Source organism: Mixophyes fleayi, chromosome 6, assembly GCF_038048845.1.
Source record: "Mixophyes fleayi isolate aMixFle1 chromosome 6, aMixFle1.hap1, whole genome shotgun sequence".
In the NCBI taxonomy this organism is placed as follows: domain Eukaryota; kingdom Metazoa; phylum Chordata; class Amphibia; order Anura; family Limnodynastidae; genus Mixophyes; species Mixophyes fleayi.
Genome location: NC_134407.1, coordinates 145,315,735 through 145,340,788, shown reverse-complemented (window position 1 = coordinate 145,340,788; position 25,054 = coordinate 145,315,735). Strand labels below are relative to the sequence as shown.

At 41.6% G+C, this 25,054-nt stretch overlaps 1 protein-coding gene across 1 annotated transcript; it reads right to left on the bottom strand.

The window, feature by feature from the left end:
* Positions 1-36: 36 nt before the first annotated feature.
* On the bottom strand, positions 37-25,054 carry TCFL5 (transcription factor like 5). The gene is made up of 6 exons (XM_075176732.1): positions 23,545-25,054; positions 21,435-21,585; positions 21,178-21,355; positions 11,077-11,317; positions 2,498-2,639; positions 37-1,652 (listed from the first exon to the last, which is right to left on the bottom strand). Exons 1-6 carry the CDS (start codon positions 24,240-24,242, stop codon positions 1,530-1,532), a joined length of 1,533 nt encoding a protein of 510 aa, XP_075032833.1. The 5' UTR covers positions 24,243-25,054; the 3' UTR covers positions 37-1,529.

Below are 25,054 nucleotides of genomic sequence, written 5' to 3'. Positions count from 1 at the left end.
TTTCATTGGGCAAATAAATAGCTGCAAACTTGTGAATATCAGTGATTTAAAAATAGTATTTATTTTGGTGACTTGTATGTACAATAAAACCTGTTGCATCATCTGTTGTAATAAATGAATAAAGCCACTTTCACCACACAGAATATAATTGTTTAAGACATTTGCAATTTATTAACAACCAAGAACATAGCACTTTAATATAGTTATTTATGACATTCAACTCCACCTTAAATAACAAGGGATAGTTTAAATTATTGTTAAGGATATTCAGGTACTAATATAATGACCTCTAAAATGAAGACTGTTCATTTTGTGTTAAACAGAAAGCTGCTAGTTAGTTTGTGGTAAAGTAACCTTCAAAATTTATTTAACCAGGTTTTTCAGGCCTATGGGGTTCTTTCTTAAATAATACAGCCACATGGGATTTCCTGTTGTCTATTAAGCTACAGTCACTTAAACAACCCTAGCCAGAAGTCAAGCTGTACAGCGCCTGTCTGAGCCAGCAAGCACCCAGCTTAGGTTGTGCCCTCCAGACTGGACTAGCTTTAATGGGGTTGAAAATACTCTTCTGTAAAAGCAGTTCATCTTTTTAAAGTTCTGCTGACGATCCCTATGAAAAATAGGGGAGTTCATTGTTCGACTGGGTCATGTATGATTGGTTGTGAACACCTCGCCTTCTCCAAGTCCTGCCACCAAACCCTGTCAAATGTAGGAACACCTTTTTAAAGGAATGTACCGATGGCAGCTTTCACGTCTGTCTGTGGTGCATTGTAGAAAGAAGATGAATACATACTAGCCAAAAAACTCTACTTCTTTCAAATGGGGTTGTTAGTCACAAAAAAAATATATAGCAAAAAAAGGCATTTTTCTTAATTTGATTAAGTAACTAGTCTCTTACTGAGTTAATGTAAACAGAACTTGGTTTCATTTGCATTAAATAGTTTTGTTAGATCCTTTTGCATCTGTTTAGAAACAGGGTTATTAAACGAAAGATATGAAACTATTTTATTCTTCCGCCTTTGTGCATGCTGAGTTTAATCATTCCACACTGCTAAAAAAATAAAATGCTGTGCAATGGGACTGACTGCTATTTTACAGCCTGTTATATCAGCAATATGAACCAAAAAAATGCATTCTGCGTATTCTAGCAATCACTTAAGATGACTTATACAAAATGTCAACACTCACTATATGCTGTGACTAAATCACGATTAGGCAAGGTTTTGTAATACTACAAGAATAAGCATTTTCTGCAACACTGAGTGCTTATTAAATCTTATGCAACATATACATGTAACGTATATAGTGTGTTTTTCTCACATCAACCTGTAAACACATATTGTTATTGTTCAAAAACTGAAAGAAGCTTTTATTTGTTAAAAATTGCCACTGTTCTGCTAATTAATATTAATATAGATTTTTAAAGTCTACTATTTTAGATACTAAGAGCCGTTTTAATGCTGTACTGAGCTCTGCATGCATGTTACTCTAGTACCACAGAGTATTTGTTTACAGGCACTGCAATGAGGTTACTTGACATCCTGAAGGCAGCTGTTCTGTGCAGGCTCCTGAACCTGGCTTGTTCTTATACTTTCTGATCGAGCAACCTTTAATCTCCTTCCTGTTTTCCCACAGAAAACATTTTCAAACTCCTACAAGACAGAACAAGGTCCACATTAATATTTGCAGGAATGATTTCAAGGATACATTAAAGCATATTTAGGCATTATGATACTAATATTTGTGTGATGAGACATTGTATCAATCACCTTATGTTTCCTTTAATCCTCACTTCAATACCCTTTTCTGTATCCTATCTCTGCCATATTCCTATCCTCTCTTCTATCAATACATGTCTTTTTTTTTTTTTTTCCCTTTATTGGGTTCACCACTATGTTCTGTCCTAATTACGCCTGTTGCAGCTGCCATATCCCTAATGCATGCCCTCACGTCCCAGAACCTCTTTATCTGGTGGTTATCCCTCAACACCATGTAGTTATGTGAAAAGTGTGATGATACACCATAGGCTGTATAGGGGAGAAGGAAGTAACAGCCTTCCCCCACACCACAAGGTCTCAGTCAGTGAGCTCCTCCATGGTGACTGCACAAGAATACACACAGTGATATGTCACCATGCACTTACTCCTGTAGTCTACCAGGAGTAAGAAGGGGACTCTTAAGCTATGTAGGAGGCCACTTCTCTTCCTTCAGATCAGAGGCACTACACAGCACTAAATGCCCCCCACTCTTCTTTTTACAGCAGAGTTTGTGTAAGCTGCATAAATGGAGAAGGAAAATACTGCACAGATATAACAGACATTAATGGGGACATTTAAATAAACTAGAGTACCCCATTTTATGACTGCAGAATGTGTAAAAAAAAATGTCCTATGTATTATTCTATGCAACTTAGAAAAATATTAGGTTATCACACTAAATCATTATTGCACGTTTTCGTTCAGGGGGCCATTTCTTGCTATATAAATAATAAAATTACCTTTTTCAGTGAATCCCCATCTCTCTCCTGGATGTACTTTAGAAATGCAGTTGTCCATTGCAATGTTGTGGCTTTATCAGTCTCCACATTACAAAAAGGAACTAAATGGTTTAATTCATCACAGCAAACCCTTATTCTGCGCCTACGGTAAGAAGTAATCATTTATTACCAGTAGATTAATTATTTTGTTTTCATTGTCACTGGCCAGAAGATGTGGAGTTTCTACGTTCACAATACATCGTTAAATGATGGCTTAGAGGTGGGACAACTATGTGGTGCGGAAAATATTTATTCTAACTAACAAATGGTCCTTAATTAAGTGCAAGGAAAGTTTAATATTTATGGTTGTTACATTTTCCACTTCCAATATAAGTAATATAAAACCCCAAACATCTGTGTGGATCTAGCTTTGGAAGAAACTAATTGTAGTTGCAGAAACAGAAAACCATAGATTTGCTTGATAAGTATTTTTAATGCATTTAGGGCCTGATGTAGAGTTGAACAGTGCAAAAAGCACTTTTAACCTAGGATCTGTCTCAGTTTGCACTCAGACTGAGACAGATCTCCCTCTTGCACCTCTCTGTGCTTAGGGAGGTGGAACGGGGAAGTTAGTGGGCGAGCCTAGTAATGTAAAGGTGGGTTCAAGCTCTTTACATGCTATACTGAGTTGAAAGCAGCCCCAGATTGGTCTATAGGAGACGTATCTTTTGTGGGTGTTTCTGCTGATGCAACAGACCTTGCAGTACTTAAAAAAAAAAAAAAAAAAAAAAATTGCATTTAAAACAAATAAATAAATAAAGCTGTGCACCCCCTCCCAAACAGCATGACTAACTCTTCTGCTGTTTGGGGGAAGTCCAGGCTTTGTCAACCTATGGCTCTTCAAATTGTCTGAAACTAGTTCTAGCATACTCTGCCAGCTATTGGCTGGCTATCTACTGTCACATCACGCTGGGGCTTATAGTTGCACAACACCTGGAGAGCAATAGGTTGGCTAGGCCTGTGAAATAATAAATAATAAAAATAAAAAAAATAATGTAAACAAATGGATCTGTACACAAATTTTCTGCCAAGCATTTGCATCAATACTTCGTACATTGTTATTTCTTGTCTTCAAGCAGCAATCCCATGAAAAAAAATCTGGTGTTTTTTTTTTTTTTTAATTTAAACAAATTACTGTGGCAGGCTACAAGAAGAATGTTGCCTTTTTATTTTTTGCTTTTTTTTTTTCTCTTCAGGCTGCTATTAATTTATGATTCTTGTCTTCAATGGCAGCTAAATTCTGTCTTCGCTATGACATCCTTCTTCTCCCCCCTCTACCATCACATAAAATGCTGAAAGTTGTGAGCCTCTGTGTGTGTGTAGTAGACTGACTATCTGGTAGCCATTTTTGTTTGCCAACCAGACAGCTTTTGAAAAGGAGATACTGATTTGTAGGAGGATAGCTAAGAAAAATGTCTATAAGATGCATGCTTAAAAGAATGTTTTTCTTTAAAAAGCAAGTTATCTGGGATTACTGATTACCCACGGGTACGAGCTCTTAGGTGTGCTTTAAACTGAGTAACTAATGAGGACTGGAGATGCATTAAATGAAATGGTTATTAAATCACTTCACTTAAATAAATAACTGAACTGCTAGTTTTGACAGTGAGCAGCAGTATATATGAAAAGCAGACTGTGCGTCAGGGGAGGGCCTATTTTAAAGGGAAAAAAATGCATGTGACCCAGCACAGTCCCTCTATGGGACTGACCCTGGGGGCAGACGGCCCCCAGCCCCTGCTGTGCGTTAACTGCAGTAAAGGAGTGTGAAAATGTTTTATTAGGCCACTCTTCATCTGCTGGCTCAACATCCTTCTAATCCAGCTGTTTGACCTATCAAAATATCTTGTCACTTGCAACAGCCATATATTTAATCCATTAGATAAAGACTTTACCCACACATTGATTACTTCTGTATACCCCTTGCACTTTTACAGCTGCACATTTGAGAACATTATGCACTCTCTAACCACACTCCACTTTTAATGTCCCCCAACCATTACAGACCCGTTTCCAAGGGGTTGGACCTGGAGGCCTAATAACTACAGTACTCTGTGATCCACAATCCAGACTGAAATTCTCAAAAAAAGAAGTATTAATTTGCCAAAAAAGTAACCCAACTGAGTGTTTGTTTGTTTTTTAGCAGCTCCTACACCAAGGGATACCAAGTCTGCAAACATCAGCCTCACCCTATCCCAAATACCGTTATCCTCCCTTCCTTTGGGCCCCAGGACTCCAAGGTGTTCTTTGGCATATTTCCCACCTTTCAGACTGCTCTGGACCTACGTGTTTGAACCTGGGCCTACTCTTCCTTGACCCTCGTGTCCTGCCTGGACTAGGATTGTCTCCCACTGCTCCCAAAGATGTTGCCTGTTGCCGGTGCTCCTGCAGCCTACTCGTATACCGCTGGTCCCGCACTGCAGTGTATATTTTTGGAGCCCCCTGGATCTCATCCGGAGGGCTGCTGCTCCACAACCGCGACAGCTGAGTGTGGGGCTGTCCGAGACTCTGACTCTTCCCACCACCACCACCACAGTCATCTTGCCTGCCTCCATCGTGGACCTCAGCGAAGGTCTCAGACTCACCAGCTGTCTGCTGCCAGAATCCTCTGCTTCTGGTACGGCTTCTATCCGTTCCTGCAACTACTGCTTCAGTGCCTGCCTCCCGCAAGCATACATGGAAAAACATTTTTATTTATAACACACTCCCCTATACTTTATTCATGCGGCGTCTAGCACCGGTGATTTAACCCTTTCGGCGCCGGAGTTCATTTCAAGATGGCCACTGCACTCGAGGGGTGGCCGGTACTCAGCACCCGGCCACACCTAAAAATCATAAATAAACTCCTCCATACAGAAGCACCAGGAGGCTATGGACTATAGGGCTGGGTGGAATAATCGGAGACTAAACGGCATTCCTGAGTCGCTTGAACGAGTAGATCTTGACTAGTGATGGGTAGTTCACGAATGATTAGTTCAAATGAAATAATCTTCAAAGTGAACAAAATCATTTAGTTCACAGCTCTGGCAAAGATTAGTTCACCAGGAACTACAACAAGTGGGAGGAGTTAGAGATAAAGCCGAGCAGCTCCAGCAGCCTCACTCACTGTCTCATTCACACTGGCTCTTTTGTTTCTATTCAGCTCTCTCATTTAATACTCATGAGTCAGTACCTCTAAACTACCAAAGGTGGCACTGCTGTGCTCAGACATTGTGTGAGACTCTGGAGCTGATCACTGACTATGAGCCATGAGTCATTCTCCTCGCTCAGGAGTTCAATAGTTCATTTCACTCAGTGACTCATAGGAGTCTCCAAATCATTTCACTCTTTAAATCTTTCCACTCTCCGAATCTTTTCAATCATTTAGCTCATGAGTCACAGGATACATTCCCTTCCCTGTCAGCTCAAGACACACTGCACTGCTGAGTGCTGCATGCTATATAATGTAGTTCTGTTTACTGCACCATATATACAGGGGAGATGTATTAAACCTTCAAGAGAGATAAAGTGGAAGCGTTGCCCATAGCAACTAATCAGTTTCTGTCATTTTATAGACTCTGCTAGATAAATGACAGAAGCTGATTAGTCATAATTGCTAACATTATGTTGGTTACGTCTGGGAGTTCCTGGAGCGGGGTATTGGTGTAGGGGGTGGGGCTTCGTGAATTGTGCCATTTTGGCCCCGCCCCTAGTGACGTGATGCCTATTTGGGGTCTTTTTACAGCTGTAAAAATTCCCCCCTAAGGTTTGATACATCTCCCCTATATCCTGATTGCACTGATCTCAATTTTAAAAGCAAAAAAGTGACACTTTATAATACTCTGAATTTGGGTCTTTTATCATGTGCATATTATGGAAATAAAAAATAATAATAAAAAGGTAATTAACTTTGCAGAGCTCAACATGTCACTACTAGTTTTTGTATAAGTGATTGCCCTTTTTAAAATATTAAAAATTATCTGACATATTAAACTTATCTGATAATTTTAACAGGGCTATAGCTCATCTAATGAGATGTAGTATATATGCCTACAGTATGTGTAATAGACTAGATCTATGTCTCCAATCACATCTCTCAGCAGTGTTCCAGAGCCAGTGATCTAACTGAACTAACTGAGCTAAATGAACTAAATGAACTACTGAGTGAAATGCGTAAAATCAACTACTGAGTGAAATGAGTGATTACTGAGTGAAATGAACTAATTTTTTGAACTAATCTTTTGTGTGAACTAGATCAGAATGAACTAATCTTCAAAATGAACTAGATTTCCCATCACTAATCTTGACTTATATCTCAAGAAGCTCTTTTTGTAACAGGCTCCTCATTCTGAGGTCCCGAAAGACCACTTGCTCATGGACAGGGCTCAACGAGCTCGCAAGCCCTGGTCCTCTGACTAAAACCAGCTCAGGGATGTTATCCTGCGTCTCCACTTCTAGACTGCTAAGGAAAAGATTCTTTGGGTAGCATGAAAGTGATGTATGAAGGTCACCTTTTGTTGATATTCCAAGACCTGTCTCCTGCTACTCTGGCCGGACGCAGAGAACTTGCAGCGGTTATCCAGATTCTCCAGAATAATAACTCTTCACACCCCACACACTTCTACAGCTGCACATTTGAGAACCATTTTAATGTCCCTAACCATTACAGACCCCTTTCCAAGGCTAGACCTGGAGGCCTAATAACTACCCTATTCCATGATCCACAATCCTCCCAAAAAATAAATATTAATTTGCCAAAAAAGGTTCCTCCGCTTCCGTCTCTTCCTATAACACCAAGGTTACCAACTCTCTGCCAGATCTCATTCAGAAGCCCAGTCCTTCAACGGATTGGTCTCTTGTCCCGAGTCCCGCTAGACTCATCCTAACCGTGCAACAGTGAGATGCCTCCTTCTACGCCTAGGCCTCCCAGAAGTGAATGGACCACAGTCTCCAGATCCATCAACCTTCCATGACCCGCCGCTTCTTGACATTGCTTTCATGGCTCTTTTTTTTTTTCTTGGAACTGGTTCCTGTGGCGATTTCCTCTATTTGACCGCTTCTTCCACACAGCTTGAACACAAGCTACACTTGAGGAAGCCCGGATCAATGGACACCTGTGAAAGAATAATACCCATTCCACATTATGCTCCTTTATTCCCTCTTGCATTTGGGACCTGTTTATCCATATTGGAGTCTGCTCCACCGCTGTGGGAGAACCCTACCTGAGGAGTTCTCCCCCTTCAGTTTCATGTGCTTCCGCTGCAGCCACACACTTTTCTGTTTCTATGCTGTTGTTTTTTCTTTATCTCTGTGTTTCTTATTATATTTAATGCAGGTGCCCCCTGATGGGCTCTTTCCTCGCTGAGCTACTCCTGTGGACATATTTCACCTTCTCAAGGCCTCCCCTGTTCGTCAACGCAAGAGGAACTCCAACTGGTATCGGCCATGACACACTGTTCTTACTAATCATTAAATGTCTTATCTTTGTCAACCTCAGGCCTGTTTGATAAATGTTTTGCTGTAACTGTTGTTGTATTTTGTTATGTCTTGTTGTATTGCACTTACTCTGGGCTTTCCCCCTGCCCTCCCACAAATTACTGTCCTGGTGCTCTATTAGGGCCCACTTCTGAGATGTTTTTTTTTCCCCCAAACCCATTCCCACATTCATTCACTAATTGCTGCCTTCCAAGCCCCCTCTGAGCTCCTGAGTTCTAAGCTCATAGCTAGCCCCAGGATACTCAAGGTATCATTCCTTTCTCCCCTCCAGCTTCATAGGCAGGTAATATGCACCCCACCCGTCCTGTCCCTGACCTCTCCGGACCTCAACCCCTGCCCCTTTATCCTAGGTCATCAGGCTACCTCTTCCTCTAAGGTCACTGTTTTTTGCCATTTGCATCCCTGTCTCAATTCCTGGCTTCCCCTCCATTAACTTCCTCCCTGACTTTACATCTTGTATTAAAAGGGCTTAATTCTCTTCACAAGTGTAGTAGACTCCACACCTCCCTTCATACCCTGAAGGGGGATCTGGTTTTCCTTCAAGAAGCCCACTTCCTCAAAAACCTCCACACCAGACGTCTGTCTTACAGATTCCCGCTCACTTATCTTGCATGTGACTACAACCAGAAGAGACGCGGGTGCGATTATGTTCGTTCGCCACCTTACTTTCGGCCTTCTTGATTCCCATACGGATAAGTAAAGTAGATTTTTGATCTTTATAGAAAAGCTCAACAATTGTTTGTGTACCCTTGTAAAAATTTACACTCCTATATAGGGTCAACCCCAGTTTTTTTGTGGTTTTTTTTGTTTTATTTTAAGCACGCTGGGCGTCTTGTTGTTTCATGTTGGACAAGGTGAGTTGATTGTGGCTGGAGACTTCAATGCTGTTCTCTCCCCAAGCCTAGATAGATCCTATTCCCCAAGCACTCCACCTGACAGGAGGGACATCGTAAACTCTAAGGCCTTTGCATAATTTCCTGAAAATCCACAACTTATGTCGCATGGAGGATCTATGATCCCCCTTGCCAGGGACTACATATTGCATTTGCCTATCCATAATACCTATTCCAGAATCTACATGATCCTGATCAGTCACGATCTCTTACCCTAAAATTTCCCAAATCCCATATCAATTCCATTAACTGGTCAGATCATGCTCCGATCTCTCCTCTCGAGCACTACGTCCCTCTAAGTTTACCTGGCCCCTTAATGAACATCCTCTCTAAGAACATAACACAGTTGCCCACCTCAATTCCCTTCTTTCAAGGTATTTTGAGACCAATGATACCCCTGATGTCTCCACAATATCTCTCTGGGATGACCATAAGGCAGTCATTCGGGGATGCGTTCTAGCTTTAATCTCCTCTAAAAAGGAGTGCCTCAACAAAACTATTTGCTTAATTTCCTCTCTCCAACAGTTGCATAAATCAAACCCAGATCCTGCACACTTAAAAAAAACTACTGCTGTCGGGGTAAGTTTAAACTTTTCTTATCCCACCAAGTGGCCGAAAAACTGAAATGGTTGAACCAGAGTTATTATGAGAAAGGCGATAAGGCTGACAGGCTCCTAGCCGCTAAACTTCGCACCCGAATCTCCGCCTGCAATCTCCTGGCTGTCAGGGGCTCCTCTGGGTTTCTTGTTTATGATCCCAAACTGATCTGTTCAGGACAATCTTCCCCAAACCTCAGGCACGCTAGTCCGGCAGCAACAGGCAAAAACCATTGAGGAGTTTCTGGCTGCTGCTTGCTCATCTGCCTAAACTATCCCCTCCCCCAGCTTAACGCCAACATCACCCTAGACGAGATGGAACAGGTGGTGAAGGGACAGAAAGCTGGTAAGGCTCCAGGCCCCAAAGGTTTCTGGTTGCCGAATACAAGAAAAATTGCACATATTTTGGTCCCCCTTCACTGCACCCTCTTCAATTTGGCCCGCTCTGAGAACAGTGGCAGGTGGGGAATTTGGCGCGATACACCTGTGAAACCACAACGCAGGTGTCCTAAGGCAAGCTCAGGGAGGACTGAAACCTCCCGTGGAGCAGAGGGGCAAAAGCTCGCTTAATCTTGATTTTCAGTATGCATACAGGCCATAAAAGCGTGCCACGCATTCCTTCTGACTCTTTAGGTTTTAAACAGTTTTCAGTCAGTTGTTTTAATTTTGTGGCTAATCAGTGTATGTGGTGACAAGGATACCACTGAGCTATATCTGGCCATGAGGTTACCACACTGAGCTATATCAAGTGTTCAAGACTACCATACTGCGAAATATCAGATGATAAGGACACGATGCAGAGTCATATCTGGTGACCAGTATACAATATTGTATCCCAGTGTCTCTGAGAGAGGTTACTCCCTCCAAGACCCTGAAAACTGGCATCAGTGTGCACTACTAAAAGCTGATAATATTCAGTTTCTTGCCCTGCTAAGCCAAGTCTCTTGTCACTTGACTTAGCGTCTACATAGGGTACATCACTACCACCACTAGACTCCTTCACCAGCCCCTAGAACTGTGAAATGTGCAAAACTTGCTGCAGCACCTCTTGGCTGGCTCCTTCCGATTACTTACTTTGGCTTCAACAGCTACCCAGCAGTTCCTGATCCAAACACTGGGCTGAAAAGAGCTGTTACACAGACCAAAATCTAAAGGTAGTAAAGATGCTATATACATATAGGCTGGATGTTAGTAAGAACCCCCTTGTCCTTTTAACCAGTCAACATGCTTTTACATTTAACAGTTTACTTGGTTGAGAGTGGTATGCTGTCACCCTGTCTGTGCACTGCCAGTGCCTGGGACTGGAGTGACCTCGACCCCCACCGGTGCCACTAAGTGTAGGCTAGGAAATCTATTTTTTAAATTTCCCACCCAACTTAACTTCCAGGTCTTTTGCATCAGGGTCTAATGCTACTTCCAAGCAAAATTATGCTCCATGAGGCTAGATGCCTGTAACAGGAAAATAGTTTCCTGGTTTATACTTCCTAATACAGCTCATTGCTGGTGGTGCAGCAGCGTAACTCCACTGGATTCTGGATTTGGTGCTTGCAAAGTATTATTTTTTAGTTCATTGCCTTACCTTCTGTCTCTTTCCATGCGGTTGTGTTTTTCTCTGCGCAGGGAGGAGCCACCCTGCTTGTTGTTTGATGCCAGCTCAGAGGTGTTTGACTTTGTAGGCGGCCATGACATCCCTGAAGCTCCTGCAGACTGCGTTTCTCCCACATTTTGAATGTCGCTTAGTGCTTTCCGTTCCATGTTAGTATCCACTTGCCGTATGCGGCTGTGGTTTCTTTTGTTTATTGCTTGTTTACATAATGCTCCTGTGAGAGACAAATAAAAATTTTGGTCCAAATTGAGTTAGGTCAAAAATGGTGTTTACAATCTAATTTTTTCACCTGTATTTATTGAAGGAATTTGCAATAATATACATTACTAAATACAGAGATTACATTTATATTATATATTTTATAGAAAAAAAAAATCCTTGTCACTTAAAGGAGCAATCCCATAAAAAACAGATTTATATATATATTTTTTTTAACATAAATCACTGTGGCAGGCTCTAATAATAATGTTGGCATTTACCAATTTCCTTTGGGTTCTTTTTCTTCAGACTGCTATCAATGATTTAGGATTCTGGGTTACCATGGCAACCACAGTCAAATTACACATCGTATAGTGAGCAGAAAGGCTTTGGAACTCCTCTCTAAGCTCAGTCTGCACTGTGACATCCCCACCCCCTCATCACATCACATGCTAAGAGCTGGGAACTGTATCTGTCAGACATTTTTTTGGCAACCAGAGAACTTTTGAAAAGGAGATGATGATTTGTAGGAGGATAGCTAAGAAAAATACCTGCTACAAAATGTACTTAACCTTTTAAATCAAACATCTGAAGCCATTTCTAAGCCTGTTATTGACAAAATTATAAAAGTGATCTTCAAACTAGGGGAATGATTTATAGAAGGGTAAAATTACCATTGCTGGTGAAAAGTGATAGGGCATGTTTTCTATTCATCCTATATACACAGTGCCTATAGAAAATCATCATAGCCTGTCAAAATCATTACCTTTTGTCAGATTACACCATGTAAACTGATATAAATTTAAATAAAAGTTTTTCCAGATTTTTTTTATTATCACTTATTTATGAGGCGCCACAAAGGGTCCGCAGCACCATACAGAAAGCATGGGATCACAGTACACGGTATACAGGCAGTACAATGACAAAGTGCAATAAGTACTAAAAAGTACAAGTAAGGTGCAAAAAGTACAAAAATTATAAACTTAGTAGAGAGCTGGTGCACAGCAAAAAAATTTAAAGTGACTACCAGTGCACAGATAGAGTGGGAGTGAATGATAGAAGGCTAAACCTGTACACCTCTAAAAGAATCAGAGCAAAGATGGAGATGTAAAGGGAAGGGAGAAGAGGAGAGATAGCGGCAGGAGTCAAGTGGCGAAAAGGAGAAAAGAAGGGGGAGTCGGGGCAAAGGTAAACAGGAGGAAGAGGACATGAGGATAGAGGGGCCTGCTCAAGGGATCTTACAATCTAAGGGAGAGGGGGAGACTGACAGGAGACACAGAGAGGGAAGATAGGGTGATTTAAACATTTCGTCTCACGACATTCACCTCATGAAAAAAAGGCAACAGGTTTGTAAATTTGATCAGTCCCCTGATTTAATACTTTCTGCAGCCACCTTTTGCTATAATTACAGCCATCAGTCTGTTTGGATATGTCTCTAGCAGCTTTGTGCATCTAGATTGGGGAATATATGACCATTCTTCCTTGCAGAATTGTTTGTCACATTTAGTGGTGAATGGTGATGGACTGCTCTTTTCAAGTCCATCCGCAGATTTTCTATGGGATTTAGGTTAAGGCTCTGACTTGGCCAGTCAAGAACATTCACCTACCTATCCTTAAGCCACTGCATTGTTTCCTTGATGGTTTGTTTTGGGTCGTTGCGTGCTGAAAGGTGAAGCACCTGCTCATCTTCAGCTGTCTAGCAGAGGGCCACAGGTTTTGCTCAAGAATTTGGGTGTACTTGGCAGCATCCATCTTCCCTTCAAGCCTGACCAATCACCCAGTTCCTGCTGAAGAGAAACACCCCCACAACATAATGTTGCCATCACCATGCTTCACAGTAGGTATGGTGTGTTTTGGGTGCTGTGCTGTGTTTGGTTTGCACCATACATAGCGCTTGAAGTTTAGTCCAAAACTTTTTATCTTTTTCTAATTTCACCATACAGCCTTTTTCCAGATGGCACCACAATGTTCCAAGTGTTTTTTTTTCCAATGCGCATCGAGACCAAGTGTGGCACTTTTTGAGAAGAGGCTTTTTTCTTGCCAAGCCATACAGGGCAGCTTTGTGTAAATCTTGTGAGATAATTGTCATGCATAAACCAACCACTCTCAGCCATAAAGACTTATAGGTCCTTCAAAGTGGCCACTGGCCTCTTGGTAGCTTCCCTGAGCAATATCCTCCCGTGTCTGTCATCCAGTTTGGAGGGATGGCACGATCTAGACAAGGTGTTGGTGGTACCATACGCTTTCCACTTCTTAATAATGCTTTGAATGGTACTCGGAGGAAGAGTAGTAGCCTTTGAAATCTCTTTGTATCCTTCTCCTAACTTGTGCCTTTTTACAACTTTATCCCAGAGAGCTTTTGAAAGCAACTTTCCAACTATATTGAATTATTTGCCTTTCATGCACAACTAGTAGTGGAATCTCAAGGAACAGTTTGTTCTATTCCGAAGAAATCAAAACCACTACACAATTGACGTCAGGTGGTGAACAATTTAGCCTGTTGTTTGATCTGGAAGATCTTTGGTTGTACCTAAGCAAGTTTACAATGGTTACTCTAAGGGTATAATCACTTGTCCAAACCAGATATTTTAATAATTAAATTATATGAATTGTTAAGACTTTTGGTAAATGTTGTTTTCACTTTGATGTTGAGGGTTACAATGTGTAAACACAACTTGAAAAAGTTTGATTTAATTTATTTAAATTTCCATGTTGCAATGTGATAAAAAGTAATAATCTTGACAGGGTATGATGATTTTCTATGTATATTAAAGAGGTTACTGCTGGCATTAAGTATTTTACATAATGCAAGGGGAGACTATTTAACAAGTATGGCAACAGTACATGTACTACTTGTTCTGTTAACATAATTTGTTAACTATGAAGCAGTCATTTCTGAAATAAAAAGGTTAGACATCAACTGAATAATTTTTTTGTACGTTGGAGCCACTGTGAGATCACCAAAATGTTTGGAATTAGCCAAACCCTTAATCAAGGAAAAAAATATGGCACCTAGATACTACATAAAAAAGGATCTATCCTATGGAACAGAAGAGTCGTTGTTATCCAAATAACTTCCTGGAAAACACACCTTGGTCAAGGTTGAGAAATCAACACACCACTCACCTTTTAGAAAAGTAGGGATTTTTCTAATAAATTTTATTTAGTAGTGGAAATAACAAAAATTTCTCTGAGTCCATCTGGGGGACACTCCTTAACCATGGGGTTGAGTCTGGCACCCAAAGAGTTAACTTTTTTCAGCTGACAGCATATCACCCCCGCCAATTCCCACATACCTTAGTTTGATTACAAAAGCCATTAGGAAGATAGGCCAATCAACCAAGACACACCACTCAACAGAGGGGGGAGTGGAGACAAAACAACGAAAAGACGGGGGGGATCGGAGAAAATGGGACTCGGAGAAAAAGATTTATCGCAAGTATAAATCCCGTTTTCTCTTTCATCCATCTGGGGGACACTCCTTAACCATGGGGACTTACAAAAGCAATCCCTCTGAAGGGTGGGACCGCTCTGATTTCCTTGCACGCAGAACACTACAGCCAAAGGAGGCGTCCCCAGACGCAAATATATTAAATTGGTAGAATTTCGTAAAGGTATGGACCGAGGACCAGGTGGCTGCTCTGCACAGCTGGTCCGCCGTGGCTCCATTACGAGCCGCCCAAGACGCCCCAACCGACCGGATAGAATGGGCAACAATACGTTTCGGCACAGGGAGATTAATACTTTGGACATAAGCCTCCCTGATAGTCAGGGTAAGCCATCTAGCAATAGTTTGCTTAGATGCTGGCCATCCCCGTTTGGAAAAGTCAAACAACACAAATAGAGACTCTGTCTTACGTATCTTTGCAGATCTCTTAACATATATACGTAATGCCCTCACTGCGTCCAAATATTTATTTGTCTTTGTTCTTCTGTTTGGTTCTTGTCCAGCAACCACCAGCTGAGGACCTACCTCCTCTACTGGTACCTCGAGCACGGGAATGTTCCTCTGGGATGGGACCCTGCCCAGGGTAAGGTCGCGAAAGATGTCACCATCTTTCCCAGCAGCTTCAAAGACCTGGCTACTGACAGCCTCTTGTCTGACAGGATCCTGCCTGTCCACTCCATCTAGGACCTCAACTTGTCCTGTGGAGACAACCTTCTGCTGCGTACCAAGTCCCTCACTAATCTCAAGAAACTCATTCTTAGACAAGGGATTCTCTGTGACCCTTTCAGACTCTAGAAGTTTGGTCATAGACTGAACAACTCGTCTAGCCTTAGCATCCTGAATGGGTGTGACTAAAACCTTTTCCCTTACTGGAAATTCTAAGCCTGTATAGCTTCGTCTGAATGAAGCAAATCGACAGCCCTGAGCTCTTTCTGATTTGACAGAAGCCAGCGAGGTAATTTTTTCCAAAACCTGAGGTGAGCTGGTCCCATGAATTCTATCACGATATTCTGGACCTACTCGTCTACCGAGGACCCTGTCTGCTGCCGGGCAAACCCAAGCAGCCGTCCTCCCATCCCACCCTCTGGAACCAGAGGTAGGTGGTAGTCATGCTGCTGGTCTATCCGGCAGCTTGGCGGAAGAAGCTCTCCGCGCCACAGGGGCAAAGGACCTTCCTCTACGGACTGTCTCCTGGATTCCACGGCCCCTGAATCAGTAGTCTGGCCTCTGCCAGACCCGCCCCCGTAAGGAGGCTGTCTGAAAGAACTAAACCTAGGCCTAGCCCTAGGTCTTGGAGTATTTACAGGCAAGGACGTCTTCTTGCCCCCTGAAGCCTGTATAATCCAAGAATTCTGGACCAAATAACATCCCACCCGTATACGGGATGGATTCTAATGATCGTTTAGACTCTGAATCCGCATTCCAAGCCCTTAACCATAACGCCCTTCTAGCTACTACAGCTGTAGCTGAAATAGACAAAGCTATGGAGGCCGCTTTATGGGCCGCTTCATATACATAGCCTGCTGCCTCCCTTAGCTGCATGGCCAGAGGCAGTAAATCTGAATCCTGCAAGGCAGACTCTAACTGCCCTGCCCAGACTTCCATGGCCCTAGCTACCCAGGTAGAGGTCAATGCTGGCCTGAGGCTAATACCGGCGGCCGAGAAGATCGACTTCAGCAGGGATTCTAATTTCTTGTCAGTCGCGTCCTGTAAGGTCGCTGACCCGGGTACAGGTAGTGTAGTCTGACGACCCAATCTCTCCACAGGTGTATCTACCTTTGCCACCTGTTCCCAACGGGTCATATCCTCCTCCTGAAGGGGATACAATACGCCAAACTTCCTTGGCATAGAGAACCTTTTATCTGGATATTTCCAAGAGGCCTCTACAATATCCCTCAACTCAACTCAGGGAGGTAACCTGACCACCTGCTTAGAAGCCTTCTTAAAGAGGGAGCGGTCCAAAGACTTCGTCTTCTCTACTTCAGCAAACCCCAGGGTCTGACGAACTGCTCTTACCAGATCGTCCATACCCTGGTGCCTAGAGTTTCCTTCTGACTCTATAATGGGCACATCTGAATCGTCCAACAATTCCCCCTCCTCCTCTGAGGAACTCTCAGAGTCTGACACTGACCACAGCGTTTTAGCTGTTTGTCTACGTCTTTTAACACTACGCTTGTGTCTGGGGTTCTCCAGTAGATGGGTAAGCCGGTCCAGGCTTTTAGCCACCGCTGACCAACCCACCTCTCCCATCTGGGAAACCCCCGGGAGTGCTGTGGAGGGAAATACACCGACCCCTGGGGAAAATGACTCATCTGTCATTCCTACTGTTATACCCTGAGAAACCACGGATGTAGCTGGGATCTCAACTGGTTTAGATAACAGATTTACAAGGGTATTAACTCCCTGTGTTAAGGCAGCTGCCCACTCAGGAGGATCTACCGTTATGGTCGAGGTGTCTATAGGCTGTTTCACAGGATCCACAATGCAGGCTGCACAGAGCCCCCCCTGATCCAGCCATTCACTTGTTAGTTTAACATTACATTTTGAACAGACATTATGTTTGGTACGTGTTGTTTTGCTTTTATCTGCCATCACAAGATAAGAAAAACTAAATCACGTTTCAAAATTCACAAACACTTCTCCAATTTATCAGAAAATACAGATTAGGTTATATTAACATATCATAGTATTTCTGATTTAAATAAGACAGGCTTGGAGAACTTTACAGTTTTCTCATAAACAACAGTTCTCTCAACACATCATTGTCTTATAATATACATGTCTACACATGCACACACATACACACAGAAGAAAATAAAAGTGATATTCAGCGGGGAAGATATGTGTCAACAGTGCACTTCTCTTCAAATGACTGCTGCAACTGTCCTCCTTTTGAAGCTTGGCGCCTAAAAGGGATCTTCCACGTGCTCACTCAGCGGGGGAGGGGAAGAGGTGTTTCTCAACACATTCCCCTACCACTGGAATCTCCTTCTGTGTCTCTGCTGACAGTGATTTCCCCAATCTACTTAGGTGAAATCCTGTTGCTTTATCTTTCTCACATTTTGCTACCACACCGCAAAATACAGGTACATATTTATCTATGAACCAGTCAAAAGATAGTATTTCTGTTCCTTTTCCTCTATATAGAGAGTATAAGGTATAATTAGTCAAGCTGAAAGGCTGCAGCAGGTTTTTCAGTAATGACTGCAATTAGCACAGAACACCTGGGCCCATTTAGCATTACATTTGGAACAGATAATATGTTTGGCATGCCCAAACACTTCCACAACCTTTATCAGAAAATACAGACTAGGTTATTTAACATATCATAGTATTTCTGATTAAATAAGACAGGTTTGGAGAACTTTATAGTTTTCCTTAAACACAGTTCTCTCAACACCTCATAGTCTTATAATACACATGCATATACAGAAGAAACAAAGTGATACTTATCGTGAAAGATATGTGTCAACAGTGCACTTCTCTTCAAATGACTGCTACAACTGTCCTCCTTTTGAAGCTTGGCGCCAAAAAAGGGATCTTCCACGTGCTCACTCAGTGGGGGGGGAGCGGTGTTCCTCAAACACATTCCCCTTCCACTGGCTCTCCTTCTGTGTTGTTTACTTTAACAGCGTTTTGCCCTTTCTCTTATATTAGGGGAAAACCTGTTAGAATGTGTTCCCCGCTAGCGCTACTCAAAGCGTGCCATCCTAAAGAATTCACTGCCATCCCCATGGGAGGAGGAACTTGGTATACTCCAGCTGGCTTCCGGGGAACCTCAGCAGTAAAGGCGCTCTCTGCCTAATGGCAGCGCCCGTCCTGCATCAGCGGGGAGAGTCTCTTGCCGACTGCTTCCCGCTGTGAGAAGCGCTTCTTACCTCTCAGTCAGCGGGGCCGCCCCCCCTGACAGGCGCTTCTCCCACGAGTCAGCTCCGTTTGCACGGAGCCTCTCACCACTGTCAAAAGAAAAAAACTGCAAAAGAAAAGGAAAAAACCTATAACCAGTGAACCCTGTTCACTGTCTCTCTTGGAGCTCCTCAGGTGCAACCTTCTTCCAAGGGCACCCAATTCAAACTGAGGTATGTGGGAATTGGCGGGGGTGATATGCTGTCAGCTGAAAAAAGTTAACTCTTTGGGTGCCAGACTCCTCCCCCCGACTCAACCCCATGGTTAAGGAGTGTCCCCCAGATGGATGAAAGAGAAAAACAAAGTGCATAGCATATTCATGATGTACAGAGAAATACAAATAGTCCATATAAGAATGAATTGTAGATAAACTGGGGAACAATAAACACTAACATCAAAAACATTAAAATAATCTGATGGTGGTTTTTTTGTATATGGAAGTGAAAATGGGGAGAAGATTTGGAATTAAGATAGCATGGTGCACTGTTGAGCAGAGAAAAGGTGTTTGCAAGCAGGAAGAATAGACTATGGGTGGGGAAATCACATATATGTGAACAGTGAACAAGTGTTAAAGATGGAAGACTAAGGTTCCCAAGTTATAGCAAAGGTTTTCACTACTCATGTACTCCTTGCGATGTGTGTGCCAAATACTAGGTTTGAGGTGTTGTTAGGTTATTTTCGATCAGTCACCAGTCGGTAGGTGGTGGCTGAGATATTATGTTTTATTAACCTATTCCGATGACAAATAGAAGTTGGAACTCCAAGAGGGAGGAGGAAAAACTTGGGGATGTTGGGAATGTCTATATGTAGTATCGAGAATATAAACATTTTTGATGTTGAGCCATAAATGAGAGCGCTAATAATTTATCTTATCAGGAAACTTCCCGCCCCTGTATGTTGGCTCCGGATTGCTTTGGGACACTACGTTCTAAATAATAAATGTGTCAGATAGTTTAACACCACACGGACTATGTGAACTAATTACATTAGAAAGATCCACCTTTAATAATTATTATTCCGACTTTCACATGGATCATATTGAACAATATAGGTGCATGTTTTTACTTCCAGGCTATATACCAACAAGATGTGATTTCTGAGATTGTATCTTTTATATATTGTTGTATTTTAACAATGTTTATATTTTAATTAAATGAGTTTATTAGTGAACCATCCACAGTACACGGACTCATCATTTGTGCGATTCAGAGATCATTGCTGCAATTTCTGGTTTCTGCTAAAGTTTCTGATGGCAGGCCTTGGTTGTCACAGTCAGTTCACGTATAGTCTGGAGACCAGGGGCCTTATGTAGAGATGGGTACAGTTTACACTGAATACATAAGCCTAAATTGCATCTGCTTAAAATACACCATTTTCTTGGTATTCAGAGCTGCAAGTACCTTGAGATATACGACTCTATATGTTAAAAGCCTTTAAAATAAATTGCTGGAACACTATACACAAGTTCTTTGTAAGTTGTATTGTGTAAAGAGGCTCATTCTGAGTAATGGGTATTCTAAAGGGGCTTAAATGATACACAAGCAGAGGTCAAGTTGAGAACAAGTGCACTTACTATATGTAAATACAATTTTAAGCCATCATTTGTTTTTTATAAGAATTGTGTTACACATATTTGCAAGATAAAAAAGGCTTTCATTATCTATATTTTATGACAGCTCTCCTTTAGGCTTTATACCCACTGTCTTTTCAAAACAGCAAGCTCAAGTACATGTCAAACGCAACTGTGTGCATTATTAACTATAGTTTATATTGCATTGAAAGAAGCATTTGGAAAACCACTTCACAACACAAACACAACGCACCCACAAGTAAAAATGTAAGTGTCAACATTGGATATAATTGGCTGTATTAGACCCCTTTACATGCGTTGTATGAATGATAAAAAAAAGCTAGTAAATGCATATATTTTAGTAAATCATTATCTTGATGAAGTATATAATATAGCTCAGTAATACATATGAATTCATATATAGGGCATACTTGCCCACTTTCTTCAGCTCCCTTCCGGGAGCCTGCCAGTGGAGGGGGGCGGGACGGCCAAAATCGCGTCATCTTGGCCCTCTATGATGTCATGGTGCAAACGCGTCATTTGACAGCGGGGGGCGGGGCCAAACACCGCAATTCACCGGGAATAGCGGCGTTTGGGATCTAATTCTGCCCACTTCCTAGCGAAGTGGGCAGAATTCGGGAGATTGTCACACTCGCCCGGGAGTATATATATATATATATATATATATATATATATATATATATATTCATGCATGTGAATAAGTGGCCAAACATTAATACATTCCAATAACAGAGACATTGCAGTTTTGTACTTTGTTTGCATTTGAATCTATGCTATTTGTCTACAAAATCTGTCAAGGAATCTGCAGGGATGATGTTTCCCCGTTGCCCATGTTACAGTTGAAGATGATGCTGTCATATTGATCTAACATTGCAGCCTGCCTTTCAGAAATGCTATAATCAGGAGTAAATACAAATCAAGCAGTTCTCACCTCCCACTTTAATCCAGACCTGCTCAGGTAAGGATTTATTTTGGGTCCCTAGCGTCTGCTTTGTGGATTCAATTTCCTGCTGGTAACAGAAAGAAAAGGTTCTGGGCCGTGACATCTCCTGGTGCTTGGCTGCCTCCAGCAAGGGGCATGAATTTCCACAACTATCAGAGGAATTTGTCTGAAAAATTATAGTGCAAGTCAATGAACAGTTAACATGCTTAAACAACACACAACAAGTGATGTCAGGGATTGGTCACCTGTGTTTGGGAAGAGCCAACATTTCCAGAAGGGACTTTAAACTGAATTGAAGCTGTAGAGGCAGGTGCCTTATCTTTTACCAGAGTGGCACACTTGTTCTGCTGCTGGGCCCCTGTGAGCTGTGAAGGTTGGCGGATAAGGGTCACCAAACTGCAATGTAAAGCAAAAGCTCAGATAGCAGAACAAAGCAAGTCAGGATATGTAGGAAACATGTTCATGTAAGTTTATTTAATTATTGAGGTCCTAAATGTGGAGCTGAAATTTTGTTTAGATTACTATGGGAGCACTATACAAATACAAATGTTGCTGCTAGTACAGTTAGATGATTTCCTGTTTCTATTCTACTGTATAATGTGACATCACTAGTTCATACTTGCCAACTCTCCCGGAATGTCCGGGAGACTCCCGCATTTTACAAGAGTCTCACGGACTCCCGGGAGAGTGTGGCAAACTCCTGCATCTGGAGAATTCTGCCCACTTCCTAGTGAAGTAGGCAGAATTAGGTCCCAAACGCCGGGATGCCCGGTGAATCGCAGCATTTGGCACTGCCCCCCGCTGTCAAATGACAGGGCGGGTCCAAAATGACGCACATTTTGGAGCCCCGCCCCCGTCACGCCCACCTCTCCCTCAGGCTCCTGGAATCGAAGATTATAAAGTTGGTAAGTATGCACTCGTTCCCAGTAGGCTGCAAACTTGTGAATATTGATTCAGACCGCAAAATGGCTTCACCCACTGTGAGCAGGTAATGGGGTCCACTTGACATTTCTCACTAACACTTACACTGCAGTGTGAGAAACTGTGCTCCAAACCATATGCAAAAAAAATAATGCCCACATGCCTAATGTAGCAAGTTTAGAATATGCAATAAATGCCTCAATTTCAGAAGCATGCCATTTAAAAAGGTTTTCGTTTAAAGTTATTCATTAAACAGGGCTATATTAAAAAAACAGAAATAAATAGTGCTACGGAAAAGCAAAACACAAAACAAAGTTGAAGAATTATACATATTGAATAAGGCAATTCTCAATCTGCCAGAACAACACGTTACCATCTACTTGTGCCTATAAATCTTCTCCATCTTTTCCTGAAGGTACAGTAAACAAATGTCATGTCTTTTAACATTACTAGAACACATGCTGATGCCTTCTCTCTTTGATATACAATGCCAATGATAAAGGAAACAGACAAGATACATAGGAAGAATTAAATAGATTTAAACAAACACACTGCCTATACAAAGTGGCTTTGTGTCTCAAACCTAAGTGATGCTACTGGTTACTAGTCAGTTAATATGTTGCATTTTCATAAATATCGGTGAGAGGGCAAAGGTTACACTTCAACAGGACAATAACCTAAAATAATTTCTGCTTCATTGTTAATGCAAAACAGTTTTATGTTATCCCTCAGCCTTTGGGAAAACTGAAAAAGTTGTGTGCAACACCTCTTGGCTTGTTTTTGGTCATATTTTTAGACCTTTCTGGGTATGGCCACACCCCAATGATTTCATGCCCCATCCTCAATGGAGTTACATTCATCACTTGCTATTAGGACACTCCGTTTTTAGTGTGAGAGGATTATCACACCAATTGACAGAAGGCTCTGGGAGAGAAACTATGACAATAATAATTTTATAAGTCATCCTTTAATATTTCAATTACACAAATACAAAGGAAATAAAATAAATAGGGTTATGGTGACTTTACATAGTAAGCAACTGTGAAGGAAATTTCAAAATGTCATAAAATATAGTATATGCTTCATTTGAATCCACTTTCCTATAACATGGAAATGCTGAGGCTACACTATGTGGATGTACCAGAAGATGGAACAACTTTTTGGAACAAGAATATGTACATTTCACCAGGTATATCCTTGTCCCAAATTGTTGCATTGTCTTGTGGCACCTACACAAGAAAAGTTTTGTAATTCACTAACATTTTAATAGTTGGCATCATTTTGAAGTATAAATGAAAGTTAAAGTAATTTTATTAAATTATTCTGAATTGGAACAATTAAAAGTAGTAAATTTGATATATATGTATTAGTCATTCATAATGATCCCTGAGTAAATTAGAGCAAAAATATAACAAAGACTAAAAAAATACACACTTGTTCAATGTCACACTGGCCTCCTGTGGTTCCTGATACTTTGGAACGTCAGTCTGGATACTGTTAAATCTGTCCTCTAAACGAACACGAACTGCAGACTTTGATCTAGATTCAGACATGTGAGCTAAATTCTCATTTTCCTTATTAATTTCAGGGACATTACCAACATGTCTCACCCGCAAAGTACTTGCCTCTGGGGTGTCACTACCAGTATTATTTGGGGGTTTTTCAGATGTATTACTATTCGTTAAAGACATGTTAGACTCACTTAGCATCATCATCCTTAGTTCCTGAAAGTCAATGTGCCCTAATGTCTGATTAGTACTCATTGTATTGCTTTCAGAGGAAACCGCTGTCTGGCATGTCACAGGACAGACATTTTGTCCCACAGAATTGGTCTGGTTTGTTATGCTGGTGGATTGATACTGAGGAACATTGGAGGAAGTACCAACTGGAAAAAAAGCAGAGTTCATTCTTGTATAAATGTCGCTCTCACTAGTCTGAGAGTCCATGTGTGAATATAGGATCTGTTGCAGTTGGGTGTACTCAATTTCAGTCATCTCCACTATGTTTAGGTCAGTGGTAGTAAAACTCACAGCCTGCTCATTCTGCATGGGTTCATCAGAGCATTCAGGAACGGTGGAAGATGCAAAGTTGGAGGACAAGGACTTAGAATGTGTATGCATAGAGCCAAACATATTCGCATCAGACAAATATCACCAAGTATATCAGAACTGAATTCTATATCGACACCACAAAAATCTGCAGTCACCGCATTTGAAAATAAAGTCAAAAATAAATATACAATCTCCAAATATGTGCCTTCAACTGACAGTAATAAATACATCTACAGTAAATGTTAAAAAGTTAAAACAGTATGTATCTATTAGGGGATATCCTGTTTGGATATCGTTCTCCTCAAGCAAAACATAAACAAGTCCCAAAAAATGAATTCAACATAGGAGGAAATAATAGAAACTGTCAGGCAATGCAAATTCATCTTATGAATATTTGGATTAAAATGCATTTACAGTAAAGAGCTGGTCAGTGAGTTATTTACAACAACAAACAACAATATACACAAACCAAAAATTATTTTATGAAATCTGGGAACAGAAAAAACTATCAATGTGGCAGTATTAAAACTTAACAGCAGAGGTCCTGGGATGGAGAATACTATTAGGCAGTTACAAATACACAACTCAGGAGTACTGACATTAGCAGGCCCGTCAATAGGGATCCGCAGGGGCAGTGCGCCCAAACCGCCCTCAACCGCCTTCGTGTGACGTCATTGTTTACTGGGCGGCATCGCTGATCCAACCCCGCCTACCGACTATATTTAGCTGCGCATCCGCTCTACGGTCACACAAGAAGCACCAGGTGTATAGTAGAAGCTGTGTGAGGTGTCCGTAGCTTCAAGCTGACTGATATAACACCCGCCTCTATGGTTGACACAAATATGGTAACGTGAAGTGGTCGTGAACGGTCACCCCGCCCGTGATTTTACCTA

Excerpts from the sequence above, each read along its gene's own strand:
- TCFL5 (XM_075176732.1), bottom strand. The coding sequence starts at position 24,242 with ATGTTTGGCTCTATGCATACACATTCTAAGTCCTTGTCCTCCAACTTT. Across the intron at positions 21,356-21,434 it reads TTGGCTCTTCCCAAACACAG|ACAAATTCCTCTGATAGTTG; the intron begins GTGACCAATCCC and ends ATAATTTTTCAG. Across the intron at positions 1,653-2,497 it reads ATGGGGATTCACTGAAAAAG|GAGTTTGAAAATGTTTTCTG; the intron begins GTAATTTTATTA and ends TCTGTCTTGTAG.